Here is a 26,148-nt window from a genome sequence, read left to right on the forward strand (position 1 = left end):
CTTAATCTCTATCAATAGAGAAACTAGGGAGAATGACTTCTATAAATTAAAATCAATAGTGCCAGCGTACAACCTCACAATATTATTTTGTAAATGAGTCGTACAACACGCAACCAAGGAGGTGGGATGCTGTTGGGGATTAACTCAACAGGAAAATATAATTTATTGCTGGAGCAACAAATATGTGGGAAGATCTTTTATTGCAACTATGGCCAAGGGATTAGCAGCGGGACTGAGAATGATTCTAAATCACAATTTACGGACTAACTTAATCTTAACAAACTGGGATCGGATGAGAGAGCTTATACCCAAGGCACAAACTACATGGCCTTTGGAAGCAATCCAGGACCTTTTGTTTTTAACAACCAAGATAGAGAGCATCTCCATTGAAACAGATGAGGAGGATCATGAATTCCAAGGATGGCTAAATCTTTAGCAACATCACCATTAGGAAGGAAGAATCATAGGATTGGAAGAACTCATAGATATAGCTATTTCTTTACCGAAAAAAAAAATAGATATAGCTATTTTGTTTGTTATTGATTGCTTTGTAAAAAAATAAAAGAAAGATTATCAATTTTGATTATCAAAAAAGTGGTTGGACTGGTGACTCTGATCTCTTGTTGGATCTAATGAGAGACACAGATCCACATACCTAGTGATCATTATCCAACGCATTACTTCATAATACTACAATTACAAATGTGTTGTGATTTTCAACTTAATACATATGTATATTTATTTATTATTTATTCTTTTTTTCCAGCTTAATATGTATGAAATGGTAAATATTGAAACCCATCTACTCCAGACCAATGAACATGTTGGATATCATGGGCTCAACTTCAGTATTGCAAATGGTCGAGATCTCGATCAAGACCGAGATTTTGATATCAACCGTCCGTTTCTTAAAAGTTTGAAAATACATATTTTTGGAAACGGACGATTAAGATCTAAATCTTGACCGATATCTCGATCTTGACCATTCGTTGCAGGTGCTGCATATTAATTACGTAGTACCCAAACAATTTTCTGAATATTGTAGTGGAGCACTTGCCCATATCTGCTTAAATGCTTGTAACAGAGAATCTAAGGAGGGGAGATCACAGCATTAAAAAAATGCATGAACTTTAAATGCTTGCAAGAAAGAATCCTATGAAGAAGGATCACAATATTAAAAAATAGGAAGAAAAGAGAGATTCAAATCTCAGTTTTCAATATAATAGAACTCCATTTTAGCATCCACTCATAAGTGGTCAAAACCAACCCAATAAATGCCTAATGTTCTTGTGATTTGGATAAGGATTTCAATTTTTTTCTAAGGGTGGAGGAATTGAAAATCTTTTCACTATTTTACCTAAGTCAACTTGAAAATCTTTTCATTATTTTGCCGATGAACTTGCAAAAGCAGCGGCCCTTTTACAAGATTGGTTCATGTACAATTTTTTCCCACTCCTTTTTATCTTGGATTTTGCTCTTTGACTCTTTAATGTGTAAGATCTCGCATCTAGTAATTCATCTCCATGAGACACTTTTCATAAATTTATGAACTTTAAAATGGCAAATGGTGGCCAATTGGGCATTTTTAGGTAGTCTAAAACTTCGTTCTTAAAAACATGATTAGGGTTGTGATCACATGTGATTGGATAGTGATATCACCCTAATCACTTCAGATTTGATAATGATGATTGAGTGACAAATCTATCTCTAACATTAACATCACGATGTTTTCAAATATTGTATTTTTAAGAGTTGAGCAAATTACATTATGTTTCCCAAGATTTTGCTTCAATTAAGAATGCCCCTTTGTGTCATATTACGTATGCCACTCCTTGACGCGGTACAATTTAACGTCGAATATTGGACTCACGGAATCTGAGATCCAGTTATATCTTTGTCGAAATCACCGAATCCGCTACTACCTAATCCTCTTAATCTCCTTCTCTTTCGTTTATCTCTTCAGTGGTAGTGGAAACCTCTTCTCCTCTTCCTCCTTCCTTGATTGTGGGTTATCAGAGATTCAATTCCAATTACAGAAAAACCCAAGGGAAGCCCAAATAAGAGTTTATTTCTCTTTCTTCTTTTTTGACGGTGGTGGGTTATCACCGATGCGGAAGACTCAAAACTTCACCTGAGAAGCCAGCAAAAAATTGACGAATTTCACTGGTTTGCCTCGTTCGCCAAGGTGCGAACCAGCATAATTTGCCAAAATGTCGCACTTTACACTCCTTGATAAAAAAAAACTTTGTTTAATATATCTTTTATCTTTTCCCCAATGTATTACAAAGCCCAAAAGCCATCTTCTCAAACTTCCATAACTATTTTCATCTCAACTAATTCTTCCTTGTTGATTTGCATTAATTTGTCACTATTAGTTTGGATCCACTATTGAACTGGGTGAGAATTCTTAATTTAGATATTAAGGACGGTTATGGTAGTCATAGATTAAGGTCACAGTCAACTATTTGACTTAAGCTGGCACAACTTAATCTTTATCACACATAAGATAATTTAGGGTCAATGTCAAGATTAAGTGCTGATCAGCCTTTTAGGGTTAATATCTAGACTACAATAAATTGTAAAATATTGAATTTAAGGTTTATTTGGACAAATTTATATACACCTCCATTATATCTTCAGGATTGCTGTAATATATTCTTTAAATAAATCAACACAAAAAACTGAACATATGACATCCACACTAATGTGTTAGGCTGCGTTTGCTTGCAAAGGTGGGGTGGAAAAAAAAAATGTAGGTCCCATGTATAGTGGGGTGAGGGAGAAGGAAAAGAAATGAAATGATTTTGTGAAAAAGTGATAGTGGTGGTCTCACTTTTTACTTTTCTAATTTTCCCACAAAGTCCCACCAAATATGTGGGGTTTTAAAATGGCTTGGGGTGGGAAAGTTGAGTTGCTACATCACCACCAGAGAGGTTTCCTTGGTTCTCTCACTTTCCCACCCCAAGCAATAAAACAATCTATCATTTTGGGATTTAAGAAAAAAGTAAAAAATCTACATTTTTTTCATAATTTTCCACCCCTTTTTTCCCACCCCACCTTTATTCTAGCAAACAAACCCAGCCTTAGTCATTATCAAATAAATAATCCTATGATGAAAAATAAAATAAATTTATGCACATAAAAGGAAAAAGAATGAAAAAATTACATGATTTGTTATTTTAAATGTTGATTTTAGTTATTTTTGTTAATTGAAACGTCCATGTTTATTTTTGTAAAAATTAATTTTAAAAGCAGCTAAACATGTAATTTCTGAAAAAAATAAGCGTGAAATTATATCGACTGTTAGATCGAAATCCAAAGGTGATAGGATTGATACAACCATATCGTTCAATGGTAGGATAGTTGAGCAGTTAACAACTCGAACTCCCATGGGAGGGTCTTGAGTTCACACCCATCCGACCGCATATATATTAGTAATACCCCACCAACTCGCGGGCTGAAAAAAAATAAAAATAAATAAATAAACAAAAAGGTTGACTGTGGGAGAAGAAACGAAACTGTCCTAGCTTTTTAAGCGAATAGCTCAGAACAGCGCAGCTTCTTTTTATTTTTACTTTCTCCTGCCGAAAGAGAAAGAGAGCCACAAAGCTCGAGGAACTCTTCTGTTTGTTCATTGTTCTTGGCTGATGGAATAATTTCCTTTGGACAAGCGCACTTTACCTGAAGATCTCAAACGTTTGGCTGTTAATGCTACTTTTTAGCTTTTTAATTCTTGTGAGTCCAAACTCGCTATTGTTGCCTGATCGCGTTTAGTCGACTTTGTGCTTTAAATCTTTCCTTTTTGGTTTTATATAATTCTCAGGGTTTTCCATTCAATTTTTTAACATTTTTTTTTTTTAAAGAGGCATATAAGAAGTATCTGAATCGAACAGCCACTCTACGTTTTTGTGCGGTTTAGTTTGAGATCCAGCATTGGAAACAGGTGGCTCTGTGTGTTGTAAAGGGAAAAGCATTTGATTCCAAGTAATTTTTTTCCCTTTTGTTGGAGCAGAGATACATTATACAAGTGTTTCAAGTTGCAAGTTGCAAGAAAGAACCTGTACGAAATCTTCACGTTTGGCTAATCTTAGGTTGGGATAAAAAGTCGATGCTGTCTCTCGTTTATGATAGTTCTTCGTACGATGTCAAGAAATTATCTCTAGAAGCTGGAAATCACAACAAGCAGCTGAATCTTCTGAAAGATAAGTTGAGGAACAGACAGATTGGAAGAATAATCATTACTTGAATTGCTGCGGATTCCATGGAGTCAACTACCTGATTCACTTCGATTTGTTATTTTTCAATTATTTAACTGATCGTTTTCAGGAAACAGAAGCACCGGATAAAGAAAGACTTGCAGTGAAGGCGAAACTACTGTTCAAATCTACGTTTGGAGAAAGAAAAACCTCCATTAACGTGCTTAGTTACAAGTCCAGTGAAGAGAAATATTAAGAGAAACAGAGTTTACAAGAATGGATAAAGTTAACAGTTCTCGTATGTTGTCATGGAAGCATCTGCTGATATTGTCGCTTGCTCTGAATGTGAGTTTGCTCACCAGATTGATATACGACCGGGACAATCTTCACCAAGAACCATGTTTACAGAAGGAGATCAACAAGAGAGAGATTTCAGAGCAGGATGCGCATGTTAGCAGAAGCAGCTCCAGCTCTAGCTCAAGTTCCCGCGCAGAAGCGGCAGACGGCGGGAACAAGGTTATAAACCTGGATCGGTAAGTGTTCTTTCCCGTAAATTTGTTTGTCTAATACGTAGTAATAAGTAATAAGTTAACCTAAACCAACGTTTTCTTTTGTAGTCTAAGGTAAATTGATTCTTTATTAATTCGGTAGAAGGTAAAATTGATTTACCCAATGTGATTTTGGTAAATTAACCTGCTTGTAGTGGTGGCTTGTAGTGGTGGATGTCACCCCACTCATAGCTGTCCTTGGAATGGATAGCCTATGGTCCTGTGCCGTGCCCACTTCACTCCAACTTCGAGGTTTATGGGTTTTGTCTGAGTTTCTTAACTCGAAAATCGGGAATCAGTGTTTAAAATTGGAAAAATTACATGATTCTATTTTTAGTTTCCCTTACAAAAGTAGAAAAGTACCCCCATCAATTATTAGCTTAAATAGACTTTAGGTTTACAATTTTATTAAAAAGAAAAGGAGAAAACTTTGCCTTTATAAAACTAATTAAGAGTCTCTTTAGTTGTGAAAATTCATGGATTCAATTAAATCTAAGGATTCATATTTTTACACTAAAAACATGAATATATATATAACTTTGTGGGTCTGAAAATTTTTACATCTACTATTAAAGCGCTAAATATTTATGCATTCACAAAAATTACGACCAAATAGTTTTTTAGGATGAGTCCGTAGATTTTATTCTACAACCAAACTGTTAATTTTATAAATTATGATTACATGGATTTAAAATCTCAGATTCATGTAACCAAATCCTATTTACCTTTATAAGATTCTATTTTGTAAATAAAGTTTAGGATAAAGAGTATTTGAGTCATTATAACATATAAGGATATTTTAGTCATATTTTAAAATTTATTTGAATTTTAAAAATTTTCTGTAATTTTTTTGACTAAAAGGGGAGTTATTTATTTATTTTTGGTAATTATAAGGAGAGTTACTAATTACTAGTTTCATGGAAGTGGAGGTGTGTATGTAAATAAATAAAAAAAAAACAATTTGATCATAATAGTGATAATTTGTCTTTAAATTGATTTCATTTTTATAAAATAAAACAATCGAATTAAAATGCAGTTAATCATTCATTTGAAACTTAAAGGGGGCGTTGAATCGGTGGGAATCGCCTTCGGATGGGCCGATTCCAATTTCAGAAAATTGGCCATCTGATGATCAGATTGAGAGGAGGTAAAATGACATCAGCATCCCATGTGTGCTAATGTGCTATGCCTATACAGTAAATGTAGGCCCTTTTGCTGGTTCAGGAATCATGGTGGCGGATAAAACCCGACTTCCGTTTCTATTTTTAGCGAATTAGTTTTAGTATAAGTAGAACCAATTGTCAATAAACTTAAATTAATAAATTGAATGCTGTGTTGTTCTGATCTGTGAATGCGGTGATGGATTTGCAGCGGGGATCCGATGATGTACGAAGGATACTGGAAAAAGATGGGAGACAAGAGCAGGATCGTGATACAAGGGTTGGATTCAATGAGTTACTTCTCCGACTTGGAGAATCTGTGCTGGTTCCTAGAGCCGGAATTTGCCAAACAAATTACCAGATTGCACGGATCGGTCGGGAACGCGGTAACCTATGGTCGTCACATCGTGGTAGGGACGGGTTCCACTCAGTTGTTCCAGGCCGCACTTTATGCTATTTCACTTCTTTCACCTCATGCCTCACCTGAGCAGCCCATCAGCGTTGTCTCCGCTATTCCCTACTACTCGGTGAGTTTCTCTACTTTGACTTTCCTTCTCTCATTATTTCATGTGGGTCGGTGTCTCTTCTTCTCCCTCTACTCAACTCAATGCTGCTCTGTTTTTGTCTGGTCTCTGTTTTCTCCTATTCCCCTCGCTGTTCAATCTAGTTATGTTCCGGATGACTGCAGTAATGTTCAATCTGTTGGATACAGTTCGGTTCCATGTGGGAGGCAGATGTCATAAATCTATATTAAATATGAGTAATTTGGTCTAGAGATTTGTAGGTATTTAAGGAATGGCAGATCGTGTCCTTGTTCAATGTTGTCAAGGATAGCTTAGGAGCTACACATGGAATCCACATTGAAGCCTAATGCGTAGCGGATTCCATGTGTTTTTGATTCTTGGATTGCCCCTGACATCATTATACAAGAACACGTTCTGGGTTCTATTAATTATTTCTTGTTAGTGACTTATTTTTAAAGATGACAAGATGAATGCATCCCTCCAATGATGCAGTCTGATAAGCATAGTTCAAGGTATCAAGTGATACCGCATGGTTGGTTGATACTGTACTAGTGGAATGGTTACATAGAGTAGGGTAACCCCCCAACAGGGAAAAAAAAGAAAAGAAAGAAAGAGAGAGAGAGAGAGAGAAGAGAAGAAAGCCCTTGGCTCAAAACTGATTCATACCGCATGAATGTATCCCTCCAATGATGCTGTCTGATAAGCATAGTTCAAGGTATCAACTGATACCGCATGGTTGGTTGCTACTGTACTAGTGGAATGGTTACATAGAGTAGGGTAACCCCCCCCCCCCCCCAACAGGGAAAAAAAAGAAAGAAAAGAAAGAAAGAGAGAGAAGTGAAGAAAGCCCTTGGCTCAAAACTGATTCATACCGCATGAATGTATCCCGCCAATGGTGCTGTCTGATAAGCATAGTTCAAGGTATCAACTGATACCGCATGGTTGGTTGATACTGTACTAGTGGAATGGTTACATAGAGTAGGGTAACCCCCCCAACAGGGAAAAAAAAAGAAAAGAAAAGAAAGAAAGAAAGAGAGAGAAGAGAAGAAAGCCCTTGGCTCAAAACTGATTCATACATACTAATCGGTGCCAATTCATATACCAGTCCGATAATATGCATTAAATTCATGCAAATGAGACATTTCAAGTATTTTGACAACTTGTCCACAACATTTTAAGATCTAGCCTAGTCAGTAACATAAGACACACCAGTGCAGCATTTATATAGAGAAGGCAGTGCTTTATCTCCAATGAAAAATGTTGGAGTCTAGGCTCATGTCAATCTCTAGCATAGACTGAATTCACATGTTAATGCTTCTAAAATTTAGGCTTCCATATATTTGCCCATCTGAATCATGTGCTTCATATGTTTTAAGTGTTCTTGGTATTCCTTTCTGAATATAACATAAAATTTACCTTTACTTCATTCACTGTCTGCAGTCATACCCATCAGAGACTGAGTTCTTGAAGTCAGGACTGTATAAATGGGATGGTGATGCTTATGCTTTTACCAAAGATGAGCCTTACGTAGAAATTGTTACTTCCCCGAACAACCCTGATGGCTTTATAAGACAACCAGTGGTTAACGGCAGTAGAGGGACAGTGGTATATGACCTCGCATACTATTGGCCACAATACACTCCAATTACGTCTTCTGCAGACGATGATCTTATGCTTTTCACCTTCTCCAAAATCACTGGCCATGCAGGAACACGCATTGGGTAAGTTACCATATGCTTTTCTATCATGACAGCTTCTTCTTTTTTGGTCAAAAGGTCAAACATTTCATTCATAATTGAAATAAAACACAGACACAAACACCGAACAAAAGGAAAATAACAAGAACTAAGGGATGGGCCGAGCCCGATAAACCCTCAGAATACTGGGTGTGACAACCACAGAGCCAGAAAAACATAATGGGTATGATAAACATAACCATCACTACCATCTGCGGTGACACACCACAAAGGCGGACACTGACGCAGACATAACCACGCCACAAGGGCTTACATAACATACGCCTCAAAGGCGAAACCTGAGCACGCCACAAGGGCTTACAAAACATACGCCCCAAGGGCTTACATACCACACGCCTCATAGGCAAAGACAGAACACGCCACAAGGGCGGACAAAACACACGCCACAAGCTTCTTTTTTAATGCTTTCCCCGGTTCTTGTGAATTCTTAAGTCGGGAAATGTTCGTCCTAATAATGTGATCTGATGCCATCCTAAGAGTATGATCTGATCATTTATTAATGTTCACATATAATGCTGTATGATCTGATTTATATTGGTCATTAATGTTTACCTACGGTGCTAGTCTTATTACAATTACGTGTTCTTTTAACCTTGTGAAAAAATTTCATGTTATTAACTGAAATGGTGTATGAGACAAAGAGACACCTTTGCAGACGACTAATCTGAAGTCTGCTAAATACTAAAGTGGATTAGTTATTCCACATTCAAACCCAGTGGTTTAGTTAAGCTTCACTTGATATATCTATAGACAGTATTTTGAGATAGTTTATGAAATTTCTAATAGTTAAAAGTGAAAGTTTCCATTAGAATTTATTTGTTTTAATTCTTTTCTCTTTCCATCCCTTCACTCCTAAGCAAACAGAGCATTGGCAGCACTCGACTTTTGTAGCTGTAAGAGGAGAAGAAGTTTATTTTCAATCTAGTGCATGATTTCTGTGTGGTTACAGGTGGGCTCTTGTCAGGGATGAGGATGTGGCCAGAAAGATGACTGAATATATAGTACTCAATACTATAGGTGTATCAAAGGAATCTCAACTCCGGGCCGCAAAGCTCCTTAAAGTAATATCAGATAGTAATGAACATATGGGCTTCCCTAAGGACTCTGATGATTTCTTCATGTCTGCCTACAATCAGCTGACTCACAGATGGGAACGGCTGAGAGATGCGGTCAGACATAGTGGCCTGTTCAGTCTCCCTGAGTTCCTACCGCAGTTCTGCAATTACGTTGGTCGATTCACTGAACCCCATCCTGGTAATGATTGTTATGACAGTTAACTTCAAATTAAAATCAACTTGATATATAGACTCTGCTCATCTTGCATTGATATGCTAATGCAAAATTTCCCGTGTTTGTCCAGCTTTTGCCTGGTTGAAATGTGAAAGGGATATAGTAGACTGTGAGAGCTTTCTAAGCGACCATAAAATCATTACTAGAGGTGGGACAGACTTTGCCGCAGAGGCAAAGTATGTCAGGATCAGCATGTTGGATCGAGATGAAAAATTTAATCTCTTTGTGGAGAGGTTGGCGAGCATCAGTTCTTGACGAGATCTTATAGAATTGAGATTGAGGTAAAAATGTACGTGTGATATTCAATGAGAAAAGAAATTAACTGATGAGTGTGATGGTTCGGATGAACCATTTCTTGATCGAATTTTCTTTTAGTTTCAAGCCTCTGTTCAGGATATCCTTGAATCGCAGATCAGAGCACGATTCTTGTGAATCAGTCAGCGATTTGAAGGACGCCTTTTAATGCGTAGGGGAAAAGGTTATGACAGCAGTTTTTAGCTTTTGACTTGTGCATTCATCACAGGATCTGATTGTTGTTTTTTTTTGTTTGTGGTAACCCCCACAGGATCTGGTTGTAATGACAGCAGCTTTTAGCTTTTGACTTGTGGGACCAATCAGTTCCTAATCATCAACAAGAATTGATGTTTGCTGTACGCAAATAAAGAGTTTCAGTGTCGTCGTCAGCCGTGTATTAGAAGAGAAGATTCAAAATTCATGTTTTGCTTCTGGGACTTTAAGAACCAATTCTATGGTTCTTGGTGACAATTCCTGTAGATTTTGATCGGGATACGTATCACAAAAACCGTTCCGATAGATTTTGATCCGGATTCTTATAACAAAAGCCATCCATGCAAAATGAGTTCAAAAGTCAAAAGGGAATTTCGCGCTCGCTAGACAGACCTTTGTATCAATGAATCTTTAAGTCGGTTTTTACTAGGGTTGACTAGTTTTGTTGTTACCAAAAGAAAAAAACTAGTTTTGTTAAATCCTGGTCCTCTCCACTAGAGCGTCCCCATCCCCTTGCCCCTTTGGATGGGGTAACATGTGCAAAAAAGCTTGAATCTTGCGTATTTATAGATCATCAGCTGAAATTTCGGTCGAGATGTCGATCTCGACCATCGAAAGAGATCGATTTTGACTTCACCGCCCAAAATGCATGGCTTGCTAGTCCTGCGCAAAGGTCAGTAACATGTGGCTGCTGCATTCCCACATAAGTCATGTGTTGCCCTATCTACCCTAATATCTTTGGGGATGGGAAAGCCATCCACATGGAAATCTTTCTATCCAAATTGCCTGTCCCCCATCCCTTTATACACATAGGCCTGTTCTTGTACTTTTGGAAAGTCTCAGCGTCAGGCCTTATGTGAGTGTAAAGGAATGCTACCTTGCTATACATCTCGATCCAACAGATCTAGATCTTATCCAAATTTTGGACAATCCAAAATTTCACTTGACCATCATTCACGTTTAAATTAAATTCTCAAATAGAATATTAAAAACATCTAGCAAAAAGTGGAGAAAAAAATAATACTGCAATTTCACCCCTAAATGGAACTTCCAGTTCTATAGCAGGTAACACTAATGGAAGTCATACCAACCAAACCCCACAGGAAGTATACCGACGATAGCTACAAATTTCCATCATGTAAGTTTGTTTGTTTTTTGGGGTGGGAGAGGGGAACGGTTTGTGTCAAGAGTTACAGCATTATACAATCTGACCAACAGTGCACCGATATCATTTTGTGTCCTGAAGACTGCAAATTACGCAGTCTCTGAGCAGGAATTATAGAAGGATGACACATGCATGCTCCATTGACAGAATTACCGTCAGGATAGGTGATGCGTATCTGAGCAGTGACAAGATACACAATGAAACCGCAACCAATGGTTGACACTCCCACATATACCGAAGGTGAAGGTGGGAAAACCTAATTTCAACCTGGTTAACATCAAGCACTCTAGCAGAATCAATGTGAAGATCATCAGGCCCAGACGATGATGACCAGCTGACTTCAGTGGGATAAGCCAGTAAGATAGATCAAGTAGGCATAGTAAGACATTGCTTAGCTACTCCCATACTCAGGCCTCAGGAATCATCATATTAGCAAGCTTCAACTGCTTTTCGAATGGCAAGTACTCTAGTAAAGAGACACAAGTGTGATGCATCACACGCACAAGTACAATAGCTTTCCAATCTTCACTTTCATCGATAACCTGCTGCCTCAAGACATCACTGTCACTTCCTAAGCTTCTGAACCAGTCATAAATGCGTTCCATCAATTCCCAAAGATTCAATACTACGGATTCTGCAATAAAATTCCAGCTGCTCTCCGACAAAAGAGCGGGAAGAGTGACTGGCAAATCACTAAGCACAGGCATTGGATCCAGAATCAGAAGAGGCATATATTTAGACCAGCTGCCAGTCAGTAAGCCCAGAAACAGTAGTGCCTGTACAAGATTGGAGCTAGGTAATGTCAGTAGTAACATGAATTTGTTTCCCTATCCGAATCAGAACAACATGCTTAGAAGACAAACAATAGTATGCAGAAACATGGTGGACCACTACGTAACAATACTATACAGATGACTACCCTACCTACCGAGTCTCCCAGAGAAAATGAGATCCCATATTAGAATGGGCACAGAATAAGCAAACTTGAGGAGAAAAACACACCACAGGTCTTCCATAATAACTGTGCCATCTTACAACTGTCTAAGTGGTGTTTTTTTTTTTGGGTAAAACATCTAAATGGATTAGACTATAGACTGCGCAGTAAATAACACGACTATCAACCATGCATCCTGCATAAATTAGAGAATATCTACAGATGATCTTGGAACCACAGATTTGAAATAGTTTTTGTCTTTTGTCAGTCGTCACCAGCATGATCGACTTAGTCCCCATAGACATTTGGTGACTGACACTACTTTCAGGAATATCTCTAAAAGAATGGCCAACATCCGACATAAAGTAGGCGAAGTTGTGTATACAAGTGGAACAAGGAGTGCATACTGCCTACTAGCACCCGAGACTTATTTCTCTATTGAACCCATGAGAAAAGAACTAAGTACATACCGTGAAAGGATACTTGGTTATACAGCAAATTTCAATGACGTCTATGAGCCATTGTCTTTTGATTCCTCCATCTGCAAATTGTAGAGCTGCAGCAACTTCTACCAGTACATACCAGATACCTGCAATTAAGAACTCGACAGCTTCACTAAAAGCAACAGGAAAGAAAGAGAGAAATACTAGGGCACATGTACGAAAGGCCTCCAAAGAATCTAGGGGCTTTCACTTACAGAACTCTGAAACAATGAGGCATGGTTTCAGCAACTTTTATGGGCTGATACACTACACCGTCATATAGGCTGTGTTTTCTTGTAGACACAAAAGCAGTGCTTTTGAGTCTTTAATTGCTTATTAAAAGTTCCAAGTGAAATGAAAATATATTCTTTGCTCTGTAGAAGGGAAAAGGAGGAATAGCGCCTATTAACCTCTCCCATTCCTCCAAACCTAATTTGTTCCTTTCGGTTTGTGAAAGCAATTCAAAGGAGCAAACAAGTGATCCAAGATTAGACTTCCTCTCTGAAGATGTCAGGCTGTCTGTCCTTCCCTTCCTATCACTCTCTCCAAGTAACTCTAAAAGCAGCTAGTTCTGCTTGTTGAAATCACCTAAAGAGTTGACATGGATTCAGTTGGTGATATAGACCTCGTACTATTTGTTGTCACTAATTTCATCCAGTTCTAAGAGTAAGAAAATAAGATCATTCATCTCAAGCTATTCCACATTCAAGACAATGTTGAGGCCAAATATGACCAAATTGCAGGCTCAGTTCTACCGGCTCAAACTCGGCATCTCATGCCAGCTAGACGCTTCAGCAAGCAGATTCAATAGCCATGAAAGAAAGACAAGATCAAGCACATTAATGTTATTCAATGACAGCCATGCCACTAGACCACCACATAATCACACTGGTGTGCACACATATCCATGTTGATTTTTTTATTTAGGATTTATTTGTATGAAAACCCTCAACGTGGCACTTAATGTTTCATGGAAGGACCTACCATCTGATTCTGTGTTCAGTATAGAAGCTTTTAATTTTCCAAGCTCAGTTAATGGAATTGAACCAATCATAACTAGCTTGGCTCTTGCTTGAATTCTTTTCACCAGTTCGGTAAACTGGCTTCCTTGAACTAGACACCCCTCGGGAACCTGCAGGAACAATAGCAATTGAAACGATAAGATTAGACCAGTATTCATGAATTCTGACTGACGCGAGTCTGTTACTTGTTTCATATTTTTATACCTCCAGAAGATCCATTAACCACCGCTTTGGAGCCTTTCCTAGACAAATAACTGCTTCTGACCACTCATCTATACAATCTGCCTCCTCTGGTTTTGTGAGGACGTCAAAAGGCAAAACAGGCAATGAAGCAAACAAAAACTCCATGCACTTCTCCATATTTGTTACGTACTCCTGAGACTCAACAAATGCTTCATCAAGACACTGGTTCAGGCCCTTCCAGAAAGAAATTCGGAACAAGTTTTTCTGATTTGAGTTGTAGGCATGGTATGAAGAAACTGGAGAGCCTAAAAAATCAGCCATATCATCAAAAAGTTTCTCCAGCCTAGAAACTGAGAAAATTTTTGTCAGGTCAGCCAGATGACAGAGCACACTTGACTGGAGACTCAACTCAAGTGTCCTAAACCTGGAGAGGTCAGAAATCTCATCCAGGAAAAGTAGGAGGGGGTTAACTTGATTTGCATGAGCCAATGAGAACTGTACGCAATCCTCTCTCAGTGTTACTTTCTGAGCAGCTGGATCTGGACATTGGTTGCCAGAAACTTGATCCTTGAATTTCATGCAGCGTCGAATGATCACTCCCCAATCCAAGGACGGCAATCGGGGAGCTCGCGACAAGCACCTTAGAATAGTTGTAACTGTGTTTACATGAGCAGTAGTACATACCTGGATTTCAGAGAGCCAACAAATTGAAGCTTTTACTTTTAATCAGCAAAAGTTATTAATAAAGAGATGTATCAGATGTGAATGACATAAATACTTAATGGCTTGATAATCTGAATCTGATACACAGAAATATAGAAGAAGAATCTATTGAAAGTCATATTAACCAGAGGCTTCAGATAAAGCAAACAAGAGACAATTAAAGAAAAGAGAGAACCCCATAGCTTCCTCCAGGTACTATCATGTAAGGCAGTGTCATAAAGTAAAAAGTAACCACAAAACCAATTCAAGGCCAATATTTATCTTTAAGAAGTTTCAGGTTTAACTATGGAGGAATAGAAAAGCATCTTTCACCCAAAACTTCATTTAGGGGATGACTAATGTGGAGGGACACTGTAGGGGCAGGTGAGTAGTAGGGTATCACTTCCACCCAACCATCTCAGGGACAGAATTGAAGGACAAGGACATGAGGCGGGGACTCATTGGGGAGCAGCCACTTATTGGGAATATTCAGAGGGTGTGGGTCAGGTGGAAAAGGCTTAGTTATGATTTGTCTTGGACTAGTGGTTTTAGAGTGTCTTAGGAATATAAAAAAAGGGGGGGGGGGGCTGAGGTAGGCAAGAATCTATTAAGGAAAGGGTGAGCAAAGCTTGCAGGGGAGAGGAAGAGACTCAGGTTTTGGGGTATAACAGTATAGGGTATTCAGGTCTTTGGGTGTGGGGAGTTGTATGTGCTGGAGCCACTTGTAATTGCCAGATTAAGCGCAGCAGTACACTGCAATTTCTCAGTCCGTTGATTTAATTTGAAGACTCCATTACAGCTTCAGTCCAAGCCAAGTCTATGCTATTTGGTTGTGCTGTGTGTGCGTGTTTTTGAGTTGAAGTTGCAGATGTGATCGAGGAAGAGGAGGGAGGTTTTAATCAGCTTCTAATGAGGAGAGGAACTGTGTCATCAGTTTGGTTCCTGATCAGAACTTCAAAACATGAAGTCATTAAAGTTCCAAGCGAGACTAGAAATTTAAAGTCAAAAGTTGAAGATGCAGAAGCAACCTTCTATCTCAATAACTTGAAAAATGCTTGAGAGGAACTCCGAGGAAGAGTTAAAATTTCATCCTTTGCATGAAAGGTAGTGGCTACTTTTGAGTCTGTTAGCCACCACGATAAACTAGATAAAGAACCAACTTTCTTATTTCATGATTTTAATACATAATTTGTCCACAACACAAGTATATAGCAAGACTGAACCTGTGATTCAATCAATTGAGAGCCTAGACTTAGAATAGTTTCTCTGAGGCATGTGACAAAGGTACTTATTTTCAATTTTCTCTAAATAAAACCCTCAGGGTCCCAAACCCCCCCCCCCCCAAAAAAAAAAAAAAAGTAAGAAAGAAAAAGAGACACTGTCAAAGAAGTTCGTTGATATAAGAACTACACGTGCTCAAATTTGATAGCAGTATTTTCCTTCTCTGTTCCATGTTTTCCTACAGTTCATTAATTAGAAAAAAAGGGAGAGGGAGCAATTGAAGAAAAGACAAGATAGCGTGAATCTATGATATAAATTAATTGAAGAACAACGTTCTTGCACATGCCACAGAAGAAAAGCAAACCCAGGAAACAAGAGATTCCAACAAAAGTTCAGGATTGGAAGAGGAAAACCAACCTCCATAGAGTTAAGATCCATCAACCATGTGCAGAGCCTCCAGACCACACTGTCCTCTGGAAAGCTTCGTGAAACATGCCCAGAATCAATTTGATCCCTCTGGGAACTATGCTTTACAATCTGGAGTTCCTTAGACCACCAACGATGCCTGAGAAATGCAAGTGCCCACGCTGCATACCTTTGAAGCTGCTGATCCTTAGAATCCTGTGAAACCAAAAACATCTCTTGCACCAATGATGATGACAATGATTCACATACAGAACTTGATAGGATAGGCTCCCTGATATATGATGATTCCTGCTGAAGAAAGATACAATAAGACACATAAACATGCAAAACCTAATGGAGAAATAGTTGGAGAGGTGACAAAACCCTATACTTTTCATTACAAAACCAATAAACCAGAAAAGGAAATAGCATTTACACAGAAGTAATGACCTTTTGTCCATAACCAGTTCGTAGAGAAGGATGGGGATACATAAGAGTCAGAGAGCCTGCATTTGCACCTAATGCATTAACAACTCCAAGCATTCCACTGAAATTCACAATAGGAGGATATGGGCTTGCATAGCATTTTCTAAGTATTTCCAGTAAACTCGTCACATCTTCAATTTTCATTGGAAGCACGCCTTCACTCAAAATGCACGAGACAAGGGTTCCAGCGCCGACGCAAGAAGACATCAACAAACTCTGATGGGATGCCCCAGACTTCTTCAGAGATAAAAGTTCACATACTAGCTCCTTGTAGCCTGCAACTAAATGGCCTACTTCACTCTCATCAATAAGCTCTACTCTCTGGCAAAAGGCTACTACAATGGGAAGTGCAAGACATGATCCCACAGATAATGGTATCTCAGGTTCTTCCCAGCAGCCAAAATGAGTTTGAAAATCAGTACTCAAACAAGGAATCCATGATATAAACAAGGATTTTATCTTGAGCACAGCATCATGTGTACCATATCTGTACATTGCATTGACAGAATTTCCAAGACCCAAAACAAGCCCTGCAACTCCCCATAAGTCTTCCTCAAGGTTTTCATGGTTGTCAGCAGATAAGTCAGGATCTATGTATGCATCCATATCATCTGCCAAAGGAAAATATTCCCAGAGGCTTTGCAAGGAATCAGACGAAGAAGGAATTAGCTGGCATATGATTAATGACAAGGTCCTGACAATCTTTCCAAGTAACTTTGCCTCATTCAACCCATTAGTTTCTTCTTCCATGACAGAATCATCAGGAGCTACTGCGCCAGAGAGATCTTCACAAGTAAAACCTAAGCCAACCCCACAGGCTCCTTTGACCAGAGTACTCTTGCTCCTAATGGCAACCTGAAAGCACAGAGTTGTAATTTACACATTGGAGTGCACAAATTCTAAAGCACCAACACACCACTGGACCACTCTTCATAAGCATCAGCTAATTATTGATAAATATCCACTTAATAGAATGTGCTCTATTGTATAAGAACAACTTTTTAAAAGGCACTTTAGACAGTAAATGTTTATTGATTTGTTTCTTTATTAACATGCTTATAGTTTATTGTATGCTTTGTTTATGGGTCAGTACTAGCATAATTATATCATATTCCACTGACATGTCCTTTATGTTGCATATAACCATACTTATATAAAATTGTAATCGTTAACGTTAGAATTAGTCATGCTACACATTTAGGGTGTCTTGTCGCCCAGGCACTTTATTTACTGATCACCATGACAACTATGATTTGTTAGGCACATAAAACCTAATTAAGGTGCTTTGGAATCCAATATTCCATTGCTTCAGCAGTCATAACTCACCAGAACGACAATTTAGTTAAGCATTTCTTTCCAAAAGTGTGAATGTCTAAAAAACCATTTGAAAGGATGGTACAAAATGAGGCAGAACTCTATGTACCTCAAGAAGTCCAGTAATTATCTGAAATTTTGTCTTGTGATCAGTTCCATGTAAACAACGGGAGACCAACCCTACAGCGATTGCTGCAGTCCATTGCCTATATTCATGTTCATACTGAAACAGCCACTTCAGTAGGAATTTTGATGCAGTTGCAGTTACTGCATGAGCAGATGAAGGCAAAACCTGGAAATAACAGCAGAGGTTTATGAATTGATCACTCAATAAGCAGCAGATTGCAAGCTATGAATGAAAGTTAGTAGTAGCTCTTATTCAACTTGTAAGTGGAGGCATGATAACCCTTGAAGAAGGTATGCACTTTCAATTTCGCAATTAACCATGTGTACGAGCCGGGACGCATGTTTAGATTACACGCAACTAGAAAAACCAGTGTGTTAAATATCAGTCCAACAGGACACAAAGAACAGTCGTGTTATAAATTTTGAAATCCACCACTTGTTTCTGATAGTAAAGACAACATGACAGACTGTTGTTGTGGACCTGTACCAACTAGCAGGAAAAAGAACTCAAGAAGCAATCACCCAGGTATAAAGGGAGAGAAGAAACAATCAGAGAAAGAGAGGATGTGAATAGGTGGTCGACAGAACCAGTTCCAACTGAACCAGTATGTGTTCTATTTCTGAACCTACCTTTGTTTACAATATACCAACCAACCAAAAGTACAGTCAACCAATGAATCAATAGAAGGAAACTACCTGACCTATAAACCAATCCAAGACTATGTAACACTGCTCATGTAAGGCAGACGTTCCCCCATCATAAGATACTCAGTAACCCAAATACTATTAAATCCCGACCATTTTTAGAAGTCCAACGGGGATCTTTTTTCTTCTTCCTTTTTTTTTTTTTTTTTTTGGGGGGGGGGGGGGGGGGTGATTCAACAAGGGGGGTCCATGACTCGTATAGGGTCACAGATTAACAGTTGGTACATAAAACTGGGGAGATGAGCACCATATTTACACTGTATGGCATAGGAGGGTAAGTTGGAATACTCATCACCAAAGAACAGGTTGGGTCTTAACTTCTTTGATACACTGTGAACCATACTTTACAATTGTATTCTTCTCTTCCCCCCCCCCCCCCTCTTTTTTTTTTTGGCGGAGGGGAGTGTGGGGATAGTTGGCTTCAAACTAGGATGATTTTAGGTGGAGTGTGAAATGAGTGTGAATTTTTTGGTTTGAAGCCAAATCAGTCTGCATGAATCATGAAAATCAACAATTTTTGAAGCAGGGGACAGGAGAAGATTCACACATAATTCTGTAAGTAGTCAGCCTGAAATTGAAAAAATAAAACAGACTTAATCAGTCTGCGTGAATCATGAAAATTAACATTTTTGGAAGCAGGGGACAGGAGAAGATTCACACATAATTCTGTAAGTAGTCAGCCTGAAATTTAAAAAATAACAAAGAATTTTCAGAACATAGCAGCCAAGGCAACTCACAAGATTAAGATAATTTTTAAGAGAGAAATTAATTCATGTTTCCTCTTATGAGAGAGAGCACGAAGTTGTCTCAAATTTCTATATAAGAAAATACAGAGATGCTTACCATGCAAAATGCCCCAATGGCTAGTGCAATATTCTCAGCACATCGAGGAATGGATCCTTCTGCAATTCTGCACATTCTCTGCTTGAACATAAAACAATAATATTTAATAGGTGGAAGATTTGGTGGCATTCCACTAAGCTACACTAAACGAGGCTTTAAGGCAATCTGTGAGCACACTAATGTACTCTGTACTCAATATTTAGAATAACAAAGCTAATATTCCATAAATCAAACAAATGAGATGACAAACCTTCAGGACATCATTAGCAATCTTTGAAGTTTTATCCAGTGCTGTGGATAAAAATTTAGCATCAACAAACACATAGGCTGATTTCATCCAGCGCTGCATGAATGCTTTCCATGATTCCAGCGAGAGAAGGGCAACTAGAAAATTTCTTGAGAGCTGCAGAGAGTCGGCTACTTCTACAAGAGCATTTTCATATGCTGTATGCAAATTTGCTAGTTCCTGATCCAGTTCAAACTGTATAAGAAAATCTACAATCTAAGCATGTAAATAAAAAATATCGATGTTAACATGTACCTTTGGTGTCTGTTGGTTGTGTACATCTTTAGAAGTGACAGAAAGCAACAGAAGAGCTGCACCAGGAAAATCTCTAGTGTAACAGTTTCCTTTTCCTGATCACAAAAGCAAATGAATGACAAGAATGATACGAGACAAAAATATACCCACAAACACAATAAAAACAGAAATTCATTATTGTTTCACTGAATCAAAATACTAACATATTTTACCATCAATTGGCTAAATAAAAAGACAACTTAGGAGAACAAACCACCAAAGCAGATTCCTCCACAGATGGAATCATGAAAAGGTGAAAGACAAAATCTTCTATTTATGACCAAGCCTTCAAGATCCGTAAGAATAAATACTGGAACTTGTACAATTATCCGCCAAAAATTAGATATCCTCTCAGCCTCCATAAAATAAAGAATGATATAAAAAATATTAAAACCCCCAAAGTATTCATCGATGTTAGAATAAATAAATCGCCACTAAAAATATCAATATTGAAAACAACTTATTGTCTCCTCCCCCCCCCCCCCAAAAAAAAAAAAAAACCCAAGGGAGCAGGGCCATGCACAACAATACCAACTAAGACGTCCATTGCTTTTGCCCAATACTAAGGTTTGCTGGGTTGTCCAGATATTGAGAAAAAGAAGACAGTTCAGAGTAAAGGACAGAAAGTAAAATAAAATAAAACTCACTCTTGCAGCGCTATTTTGTTGCCAATGAAAGTAAATGAAGACACAATATCTGAAAAATCAGTCCTACTTTGAGGCTGGAATAACCTGGGAAAGGTTCAGGCTCAGGAAGAACTCCAATCAACTCCAAAATTCTTCACAAAAATCCAAGCTTTTCTCAAATTTGTGAAAAAAGGGATCAGTCATCCATGTATCTTCACATTTGCTCCTTCCACAATTCCTGAGGTGAAATTCCAGGACCACCCCAAGGAGATCCCAAGGGCTGATATAGGGCTCAGTGTTGCTGACCCGCACCCTACTGCACAGCCCAGCCGCATGGAGTAATTGGCAGGAACAGGGGCATCTTGGTCATTTTGGGTACCCCTAAGTCCAGTCCAAGTTAGTCTTGTTAGATGCAGAATTCTATTAGGAGTCTAGTCCTATTTTTAGTTTGTCGTTTGAATTAATCCTTGTTAAGAGTCCTAGACTAGTTAGGAGTTCTTCCTAAAATAGAATTCCTTCAGTTGCAAATTTATTCAAATCTTAGTTAGGAGTTCAAACTAAAATAGAATTTCTTTAGTTGCAAATTTATTTAAATCAGGATTCTTTTGTTTTGTGGAGTCCAAGGAGCATTTCAATTTAGGCTATAAACAAAGCCTTAGACATGTAACCAAATCAGATTATTGATGAATAAAAATTTGGCAAAGGAGTCAATGTCAAGAGAGAGTGTGACTGAGGTTGCTTAGGGTCTCCAAGTCTGAGGAAACCCTGCAGCAGCTTTGTGGTGTTTCTTCTTCAAGAGTTCCTCAATTCCCAACCTTCTACAGCAATTGACCCTCCTCGAATTCCCCTTCTCCTACCTCATCTCAACCCCCCCCCTCTTTGCAGCATCCCCTCTTTTCCCAAAAACCCCCAAACCCCAGATCTCTCAATCCCCTTACCCAAATCCCATCCCCTTGTCGATTCATCACCCCCTTCCCCTCCCTTACCTTTGATCCCAACCCTAACCCTAAGACAACCAAAAGCCTAGAATCAGAAAACCCTTCTTCCTTCCCAAACCCTAAAAGTCTAACTCTCATTCCCCTTCAGGAAACCTCACCCCATTCCCTATCTTAGCTCTCAACCCTAATTCTAACCCTAACCACACCCGAGAAACCCTAAATTCCAAAACCTATAAGCCCTTGAAGTTTGAAGCTGTCTTAAGTTTCAGTGAACCCAAGCTCATAAATCCCAACCAAAGCCTTCCTGCTCCTCTCACAAAACCCTTACCCTAGAATACCTAAACAGCCCTACAACCCCCAGCCGCAGGTTTTGAGAAACGCAGTATTACCTGCTGAATTTAATTGATTGATCCTGTAACTAGTCTTCAATTTTGAGGCTACTGCAGTTCCCCATGCAATTAAATGTAGGCTTAACATTAAGTTATCGGCCATAGCAAGAAACAATTAGCAAAATTCAACAAGTCCATGTTAGTATGTTACATGACAACTTGACTAAAACCTAATACGTTAGCATGTCTCCATTGCATTACATGTACATAATATTTTGGAAAACGATACAAATGAGCGAACTTACTGTTCAAATTAATGATAGAAGGAACTATCTCCTGCTCTCCCCCTAAGTCAAGCTGTGAGCATACATGGTTTGGTCTCTTTTATTCCTTTTTGTTCATGAGGAGGGGGTGCTAGCATTGCTTGAGCGTACCAAATATCTATTTCTATAGACACCCATCCAATCTTGTACCATATTATATGATTCATTTACAAGATGACAACAATAGAAAGTCAAAGATTGTAATAAACATTGAAAGCATTGAGCCCAAAACACTGAAGAAAGATCTTATGAAGCCACTGATACAATAAATCAATAAACGATTAAATCCGTGCCAAAATATACTCCAACATCCAGATTAATGTATGAAAAGACAGTTTTCTCAACAAAATTAATTGGAATTTGACAAGCACCAGCATCTTTTCATCTCTACAAGATTCCAAATTCCTAATACCTGAGTGGAAAATAACCTGAGGAAAGACATCAAGCAACTTATCAACCTTACTCTCTGCAGTTCTCTTCTCCTTTAACAATCTGCGTCGGTTTCTGGGTCAATTGAGAAGAGCTAATTAGTACTCTAACCTTATTGAATTCTTCTAGCTGAAACAAAAACAATAAGCTGAGACATATTCCTAACATGTGCTCAAATGTTATAATCTTGACTTCAAATTCCGCCATGGCTCTTAGGACATCGACATTATCTTCAGATATAAGCAAGTCTACATTCCTTTTCTTGAAATCAGCAATGCCTTTCTGAATATGAGCCACCTGGAAAACAAAGTACAGCGCAAGAGTAAAAGTCCTATATGAACAAAACATTTAAAGTTCCAACACAGTACACGGTGCAGGAATCAGGAGAAGTACACAGACTATGCAACAGTTTAATTGAGAAAGGCACCAAAGAAGTGCAGAATGTAACATTTTGATACGAGTTCAACTGCAGACAGACCTCATAATGAGTTAACGCCTGGAAAGCACAGACCCGAGCCTTTGTCCACATGGGTCCAAGCCCGGTTTGTCTACAGCCGATTTCCCATAAAATCTGCAACACACTCTTTGAGGACTCTGGATATGCTTCTGCATCCATTGCACCCCATCTTAAAAGAAGGCATAAGCTGTCCAAAACAGAAAACAATAAAAGCAAGTGAATAGAACAACTTATAAATAAACACCCCAATTCAGAACTTCATACTTGATCAAGAAATTGTAACTATAATGTATCAAAGAAATTAAAAAACCAGTACCAACTACATGTACTGAAATGGGAAATGGTTTATATAGTTTTGATGAAGCTGAGGTGTTTAGTTGTGATAGGCTACATTGTTGTGGTAGGACCGTAGGAGTCAAGTATGTCATAATGATTATGCTTTATAAGAGGCTGTTTCCAAAGTCAAACCTGTACCTATTTGGTCACAATGGAGTACCAATACTTGGTTATGCTTTATAAATATTATGCTTTTGGTATCATATTCTATTTCCCAATACGAACCGATACTTGCGATACGCTAACACTGCATTTGGTTTACATTTAAGTCTTTAGAATATGATTTTATAGAATCACTGTTCTCCAATTAAGGACTGTTTGGTTTCCAAATATCTGATTCTTTAACAAATCAGCTGATTCCTTTTTTACACAAAAATCATGATTGTCTGGATCACACCTCTAAGAATCATATTCTTAAACATACTGAGATTGGAGAAGTAAATTACAAATAATAAAATGGGAAAAATAAATTCAAATAAAAAAAATCAAAATTAGAAGAATAATTAGAAAATAAAATAAAAAACCAAAAAAATAAAAATATTGAAATTGGACAGTTAGATTACAAAATAAAATTGGAAAATTAATTTTAAAACCAAAAGCGTGAAAATAAATAAAAACCAAAACTGGATAAATAAACTTGAAATATTGAAATTGGAAATAAAAAACCAAAATTGGAAAAATGAATGAAAATTAAATAGAAAATAAACTAAAACTCAAAATTGGAAAAAATAGATCAAACATACTGAAATTGGAAGAATAAATTACAAAATATTAAATTAACAAATGATTTTATAACAAAAATTGGGAAATGAATGAAAAATAATTAGAAAAACAAAATCAAAAACCAAAATTGAAAAAATAAATTCATGAGCTTGCTTCCTCAGTGAAACTTCTTCAGATCCCATCTTATTCTTCCTCAGAAGAATCATTTGGCAAGATTTAAGGCAACCAAACAGTTTTGACATGATTATTGAGAATGCTATTCTCAAAAAATCACGTTCTAAAGAATTACAATAAACTAGAACGCAATATAAAGGATTCTTAAAAGAGTATCAATACATATCAGTACATATTGGCCGATACGGAAGATAACAAAGAATACACTTTCATAAAATCAATAAAGACCATCGAGACAATTAGACAATGATTTTGCTATTGAGATCAAAAGTTGATGAATATTTCACGACCAAAAAAGGCATTTGTAGGTTTTGACTTTTGACTTTTTATTTTTTTTTAAAGCTATATTTAAAACATTGTTTTGTAACCCTGTGTTGAAGCATCAATCTTGATCGACTAAAAGGATCTATAGTCGAATCATAGTTCTTCATTTTGGTATTTATGCATGACAAGATCAAGGATGTCAATTCGGTATGGTATCTATAAGGTAGTAAATAAATTTACCTCATACCATTACCATACCAAATGCTAAACAATACAAATATGTCATACCATTACCATATCATATTCAAGGCTTAAAGTATCGGCTTGTATCGTATCGTATTGGCTTATACGTATCGGTATCACAAGCTTGCGATACGCTATAGGACGATACGTATCTGAAATTTTGTTTTTCCGAATCGTCTCTCACATATGTCAATGTATTGACCAATACACACCGATATGTGCCGATACAATGCGATAAATACCAATACGACCTCTGTTGTCAACCTCTTATCCTTCTCGTTTACTTCTTCACCTTATAAGTTTTCTCTTCTCTCCTTTTCCTTTTTCTTTGATTTAAGGGTTTACATTGCATTGGAGCAATTATTTCAGTCCTTATTTTTCAGTTCTAAATCACGGCTTTTGGCTTTTGAATTGCTTCCCTGGTGACCCTATTTTACGTTTTATTTGCCAATGGTTTGGAATCTGAAAAATTCAATTCCAAGTTGATGGTTGAATTATAATTAGATAATCCTAGAAAGATAGTAGATCAACTTGCCCATTGACACTAAAAGAAATTTCCTGGATTTGCACATCCCGAACCTTGGGAGAACTAAATGTTTAGACTAAAGAAATGGGTCAGACATACAAGCTCCCAATTGAAAGATTATTTTTTGTTCTTATGGCCATTTTCCTTCTTTCTCAAGATAGACTCTATTGTTTTCTATTTAAATTAGATTATATTCGTATGTATTTTGATCATTTCTCTTCAATTATGCACCCATCAATACGAATCTTAGATACGATACCATACGAACCGCAACGTCTCTTAAAATCACCCGACCGATACATTACCGATACGCAGTATTTTAAACCTTGATCATATCTATTCGATTTAAAACAATTTTGATATTTGATAGGGTATCAGTGCGGTATGGTTCATTTTTATCATTTTGTCCCCACTAGTACTGTACTATTTGTCAAACAGTATAACTATGTCATACCAATACCGTACCATATTTATTCTATACGGTATAATACAATATAAGCATTATGGTTGGGTTTCGGTAAATGGTACGTGGTGTGAATTGACGCCCTTAAGTAAGATACATGTTATATATTGCCTTGGGTTGTTTGTTGATCCAAAAGTGCATTTCCATGCAATTCTTGACCATTTTTA

The 26,148-nt window shown here is 37.7% G+C and overlaps 2 protein-coding genes across 7 annotated transcripts in view; one reads left to right on the forward strand and one right to left on the reverse strand.

The window, feature by feature from the left end:
* The first annotated feature begins 3,526 nt into the window (after nucleotides 1–3,526).
* On the forward strand, nucleotides 3,527–10,677 carry LOC149020674 (L-tryptophan--pyruvate aminotransferase 1-like). Of its 4 annotated transcripts, none has more exons than XM_089148894.1 (6): nucleotides 3,527–3,735; nucleotides 4,013–4,729; nucleotides 6,116–6,431; nucleotides 7,869–8,149; nucleotides 9,135–9,439; nucleotides 9,546–10,677. In XM_089148894.1, the coding sequence occupies exons 2-6, from the start codon at nucleotides 4,473–4,475 to the stop codon at nucleotides 9,728–9,730; spliced, it is 1,344 nt and encodes a 447-aa protein (XP_089005020.1). In that variant the 5' UTR covers nucleotides 3,527–3,735; nucleotides 4,013–4,472; the 3' UTR covers nucleotides 9,731–10,677. The 4 variants fall into 4 exon arrangements, with proteins under 4 accessions (XP_089005020.1, XP_089005021.1, XP_089005022.1 ...); XM_089148895.1 differs by lacking the exon at nucleotides 3,527–3,735 and having other exon boundaries at nucleotides 3,750–4,729; nucleotides 9,546–9,756; nucleotides 10,041–10,677; XM_089148896.1 differs by lacking the exon at nucleotides 3,527–3,735 and having other exon boundaries at nucleotides 3,751–4,206; nucleotides 4,327–4,729.
* Nucleotides 10,678–10,795: 118 nt separating this feature from the next.
* Nucleotides 10,796–26,148, reverse strand: part of RST1 (ARM repeat superfamily protein) — a 31,404-nt gene continuing 16,051 nt past the window's right edge. For all 3 annotated transcript variants that reach the window (XM_089148891.1, XM_089148890.1, XM_089148892.1), the window contains 13 exons: nucleotides 23,274–23,439; nucleotides 22,962–23,092; nucleotides 22,779–22,870; nucleotides 20,112–20,206; nucleotides 19,821–20,036; nucleotides 19,571–19,648; nucleotides 18,006–18,188; nucleotides 16,547–17,437; nucleotides 16,109–16,405; nucleotides 13,790–14,452; nucleotides 13,548–13,695; nucleotides 12,552–12,670; nucleotides 10,796–11,923 (listed from right to left, as the gene is read on the reverse strand). In XM_089148891.1, coding sequence (XP_089005017.1) covers nucleotides 11,555–11,923; nucleotides 12,552–12,670; nucleotides 13,548–13,695; nucleotides 13,790–14,452; nucleotides 16,109–16,405; nucleotides 16,547–17,437; nucleotides 18,006–18,188; nucleotides 19,571–19,648; nucleotides 19,821–20,036; nucleotides 20,112–20,206; nucleotides 22,779–22,870; nucleotides 22,962–23,092; nucleotides 23,274–23,439 — 3,448 coding nt within the window. In that variant the 3' untranslated portion in view covers nucleotides 10,796–11,554. The remainder of the gene's footprint in view (nucleotides 11,924–12,551; nucleotides 12,671–13,547; nucleotides 13,696–13,789; nucleotides 14,453–16,108; nucleotides 16,406–16,546; nucleotides 17,438–18,005; nucleotides 18,189–19,570; nucleotides 19,649–19,820; nucleotides 20,037–20,111; nucleotides 20,207–22,778; nucleotides 22,871–22,961; nucleotides 23,093–23,273; nucleotides 23,440–26,148) is intronic.

The sequence above is a fragment of the Hakea prostrata genome, chromosome 3 (assembly GCF_041222555.1).
Source record: "Hakea prostrata isolate BN-2017 chromosome 3, UWA_Hpros_2, whole genome shotgun sequence".
NCBI classification, from domain to species: Eukaryota; Viridiplantae; Streptophyta; class Magnoliopsida; order Proteales; family Proteaceae; genus Hakea; species Hakea prostrata.

Excerpts from the sequence above, each read along its gene's own strand:
- LOC149020674 (XM_089148894.1), top strand. The coding sequence starts at position 4,473 with ATGGATAAAGTTAACAGTTCTCGTATGTTGTCATGGAAGCATCTGCTG. Across the intron at positions 4,730-6,115 it reads AAGGTTATAAACCTGGATCG|CGGGGATCCGATGATGTACG; the intron begins GTAAGTGTTCTT and ends ATGGATTTGCAG. Across the intron at positions 8,150-9,134 it reads CATGCAGGAACACGCATTGG|GTGGGCTCTTGTCAGGGATG; the intron begins GTAAGTTACCAT and ends GTGTGGTTACAG.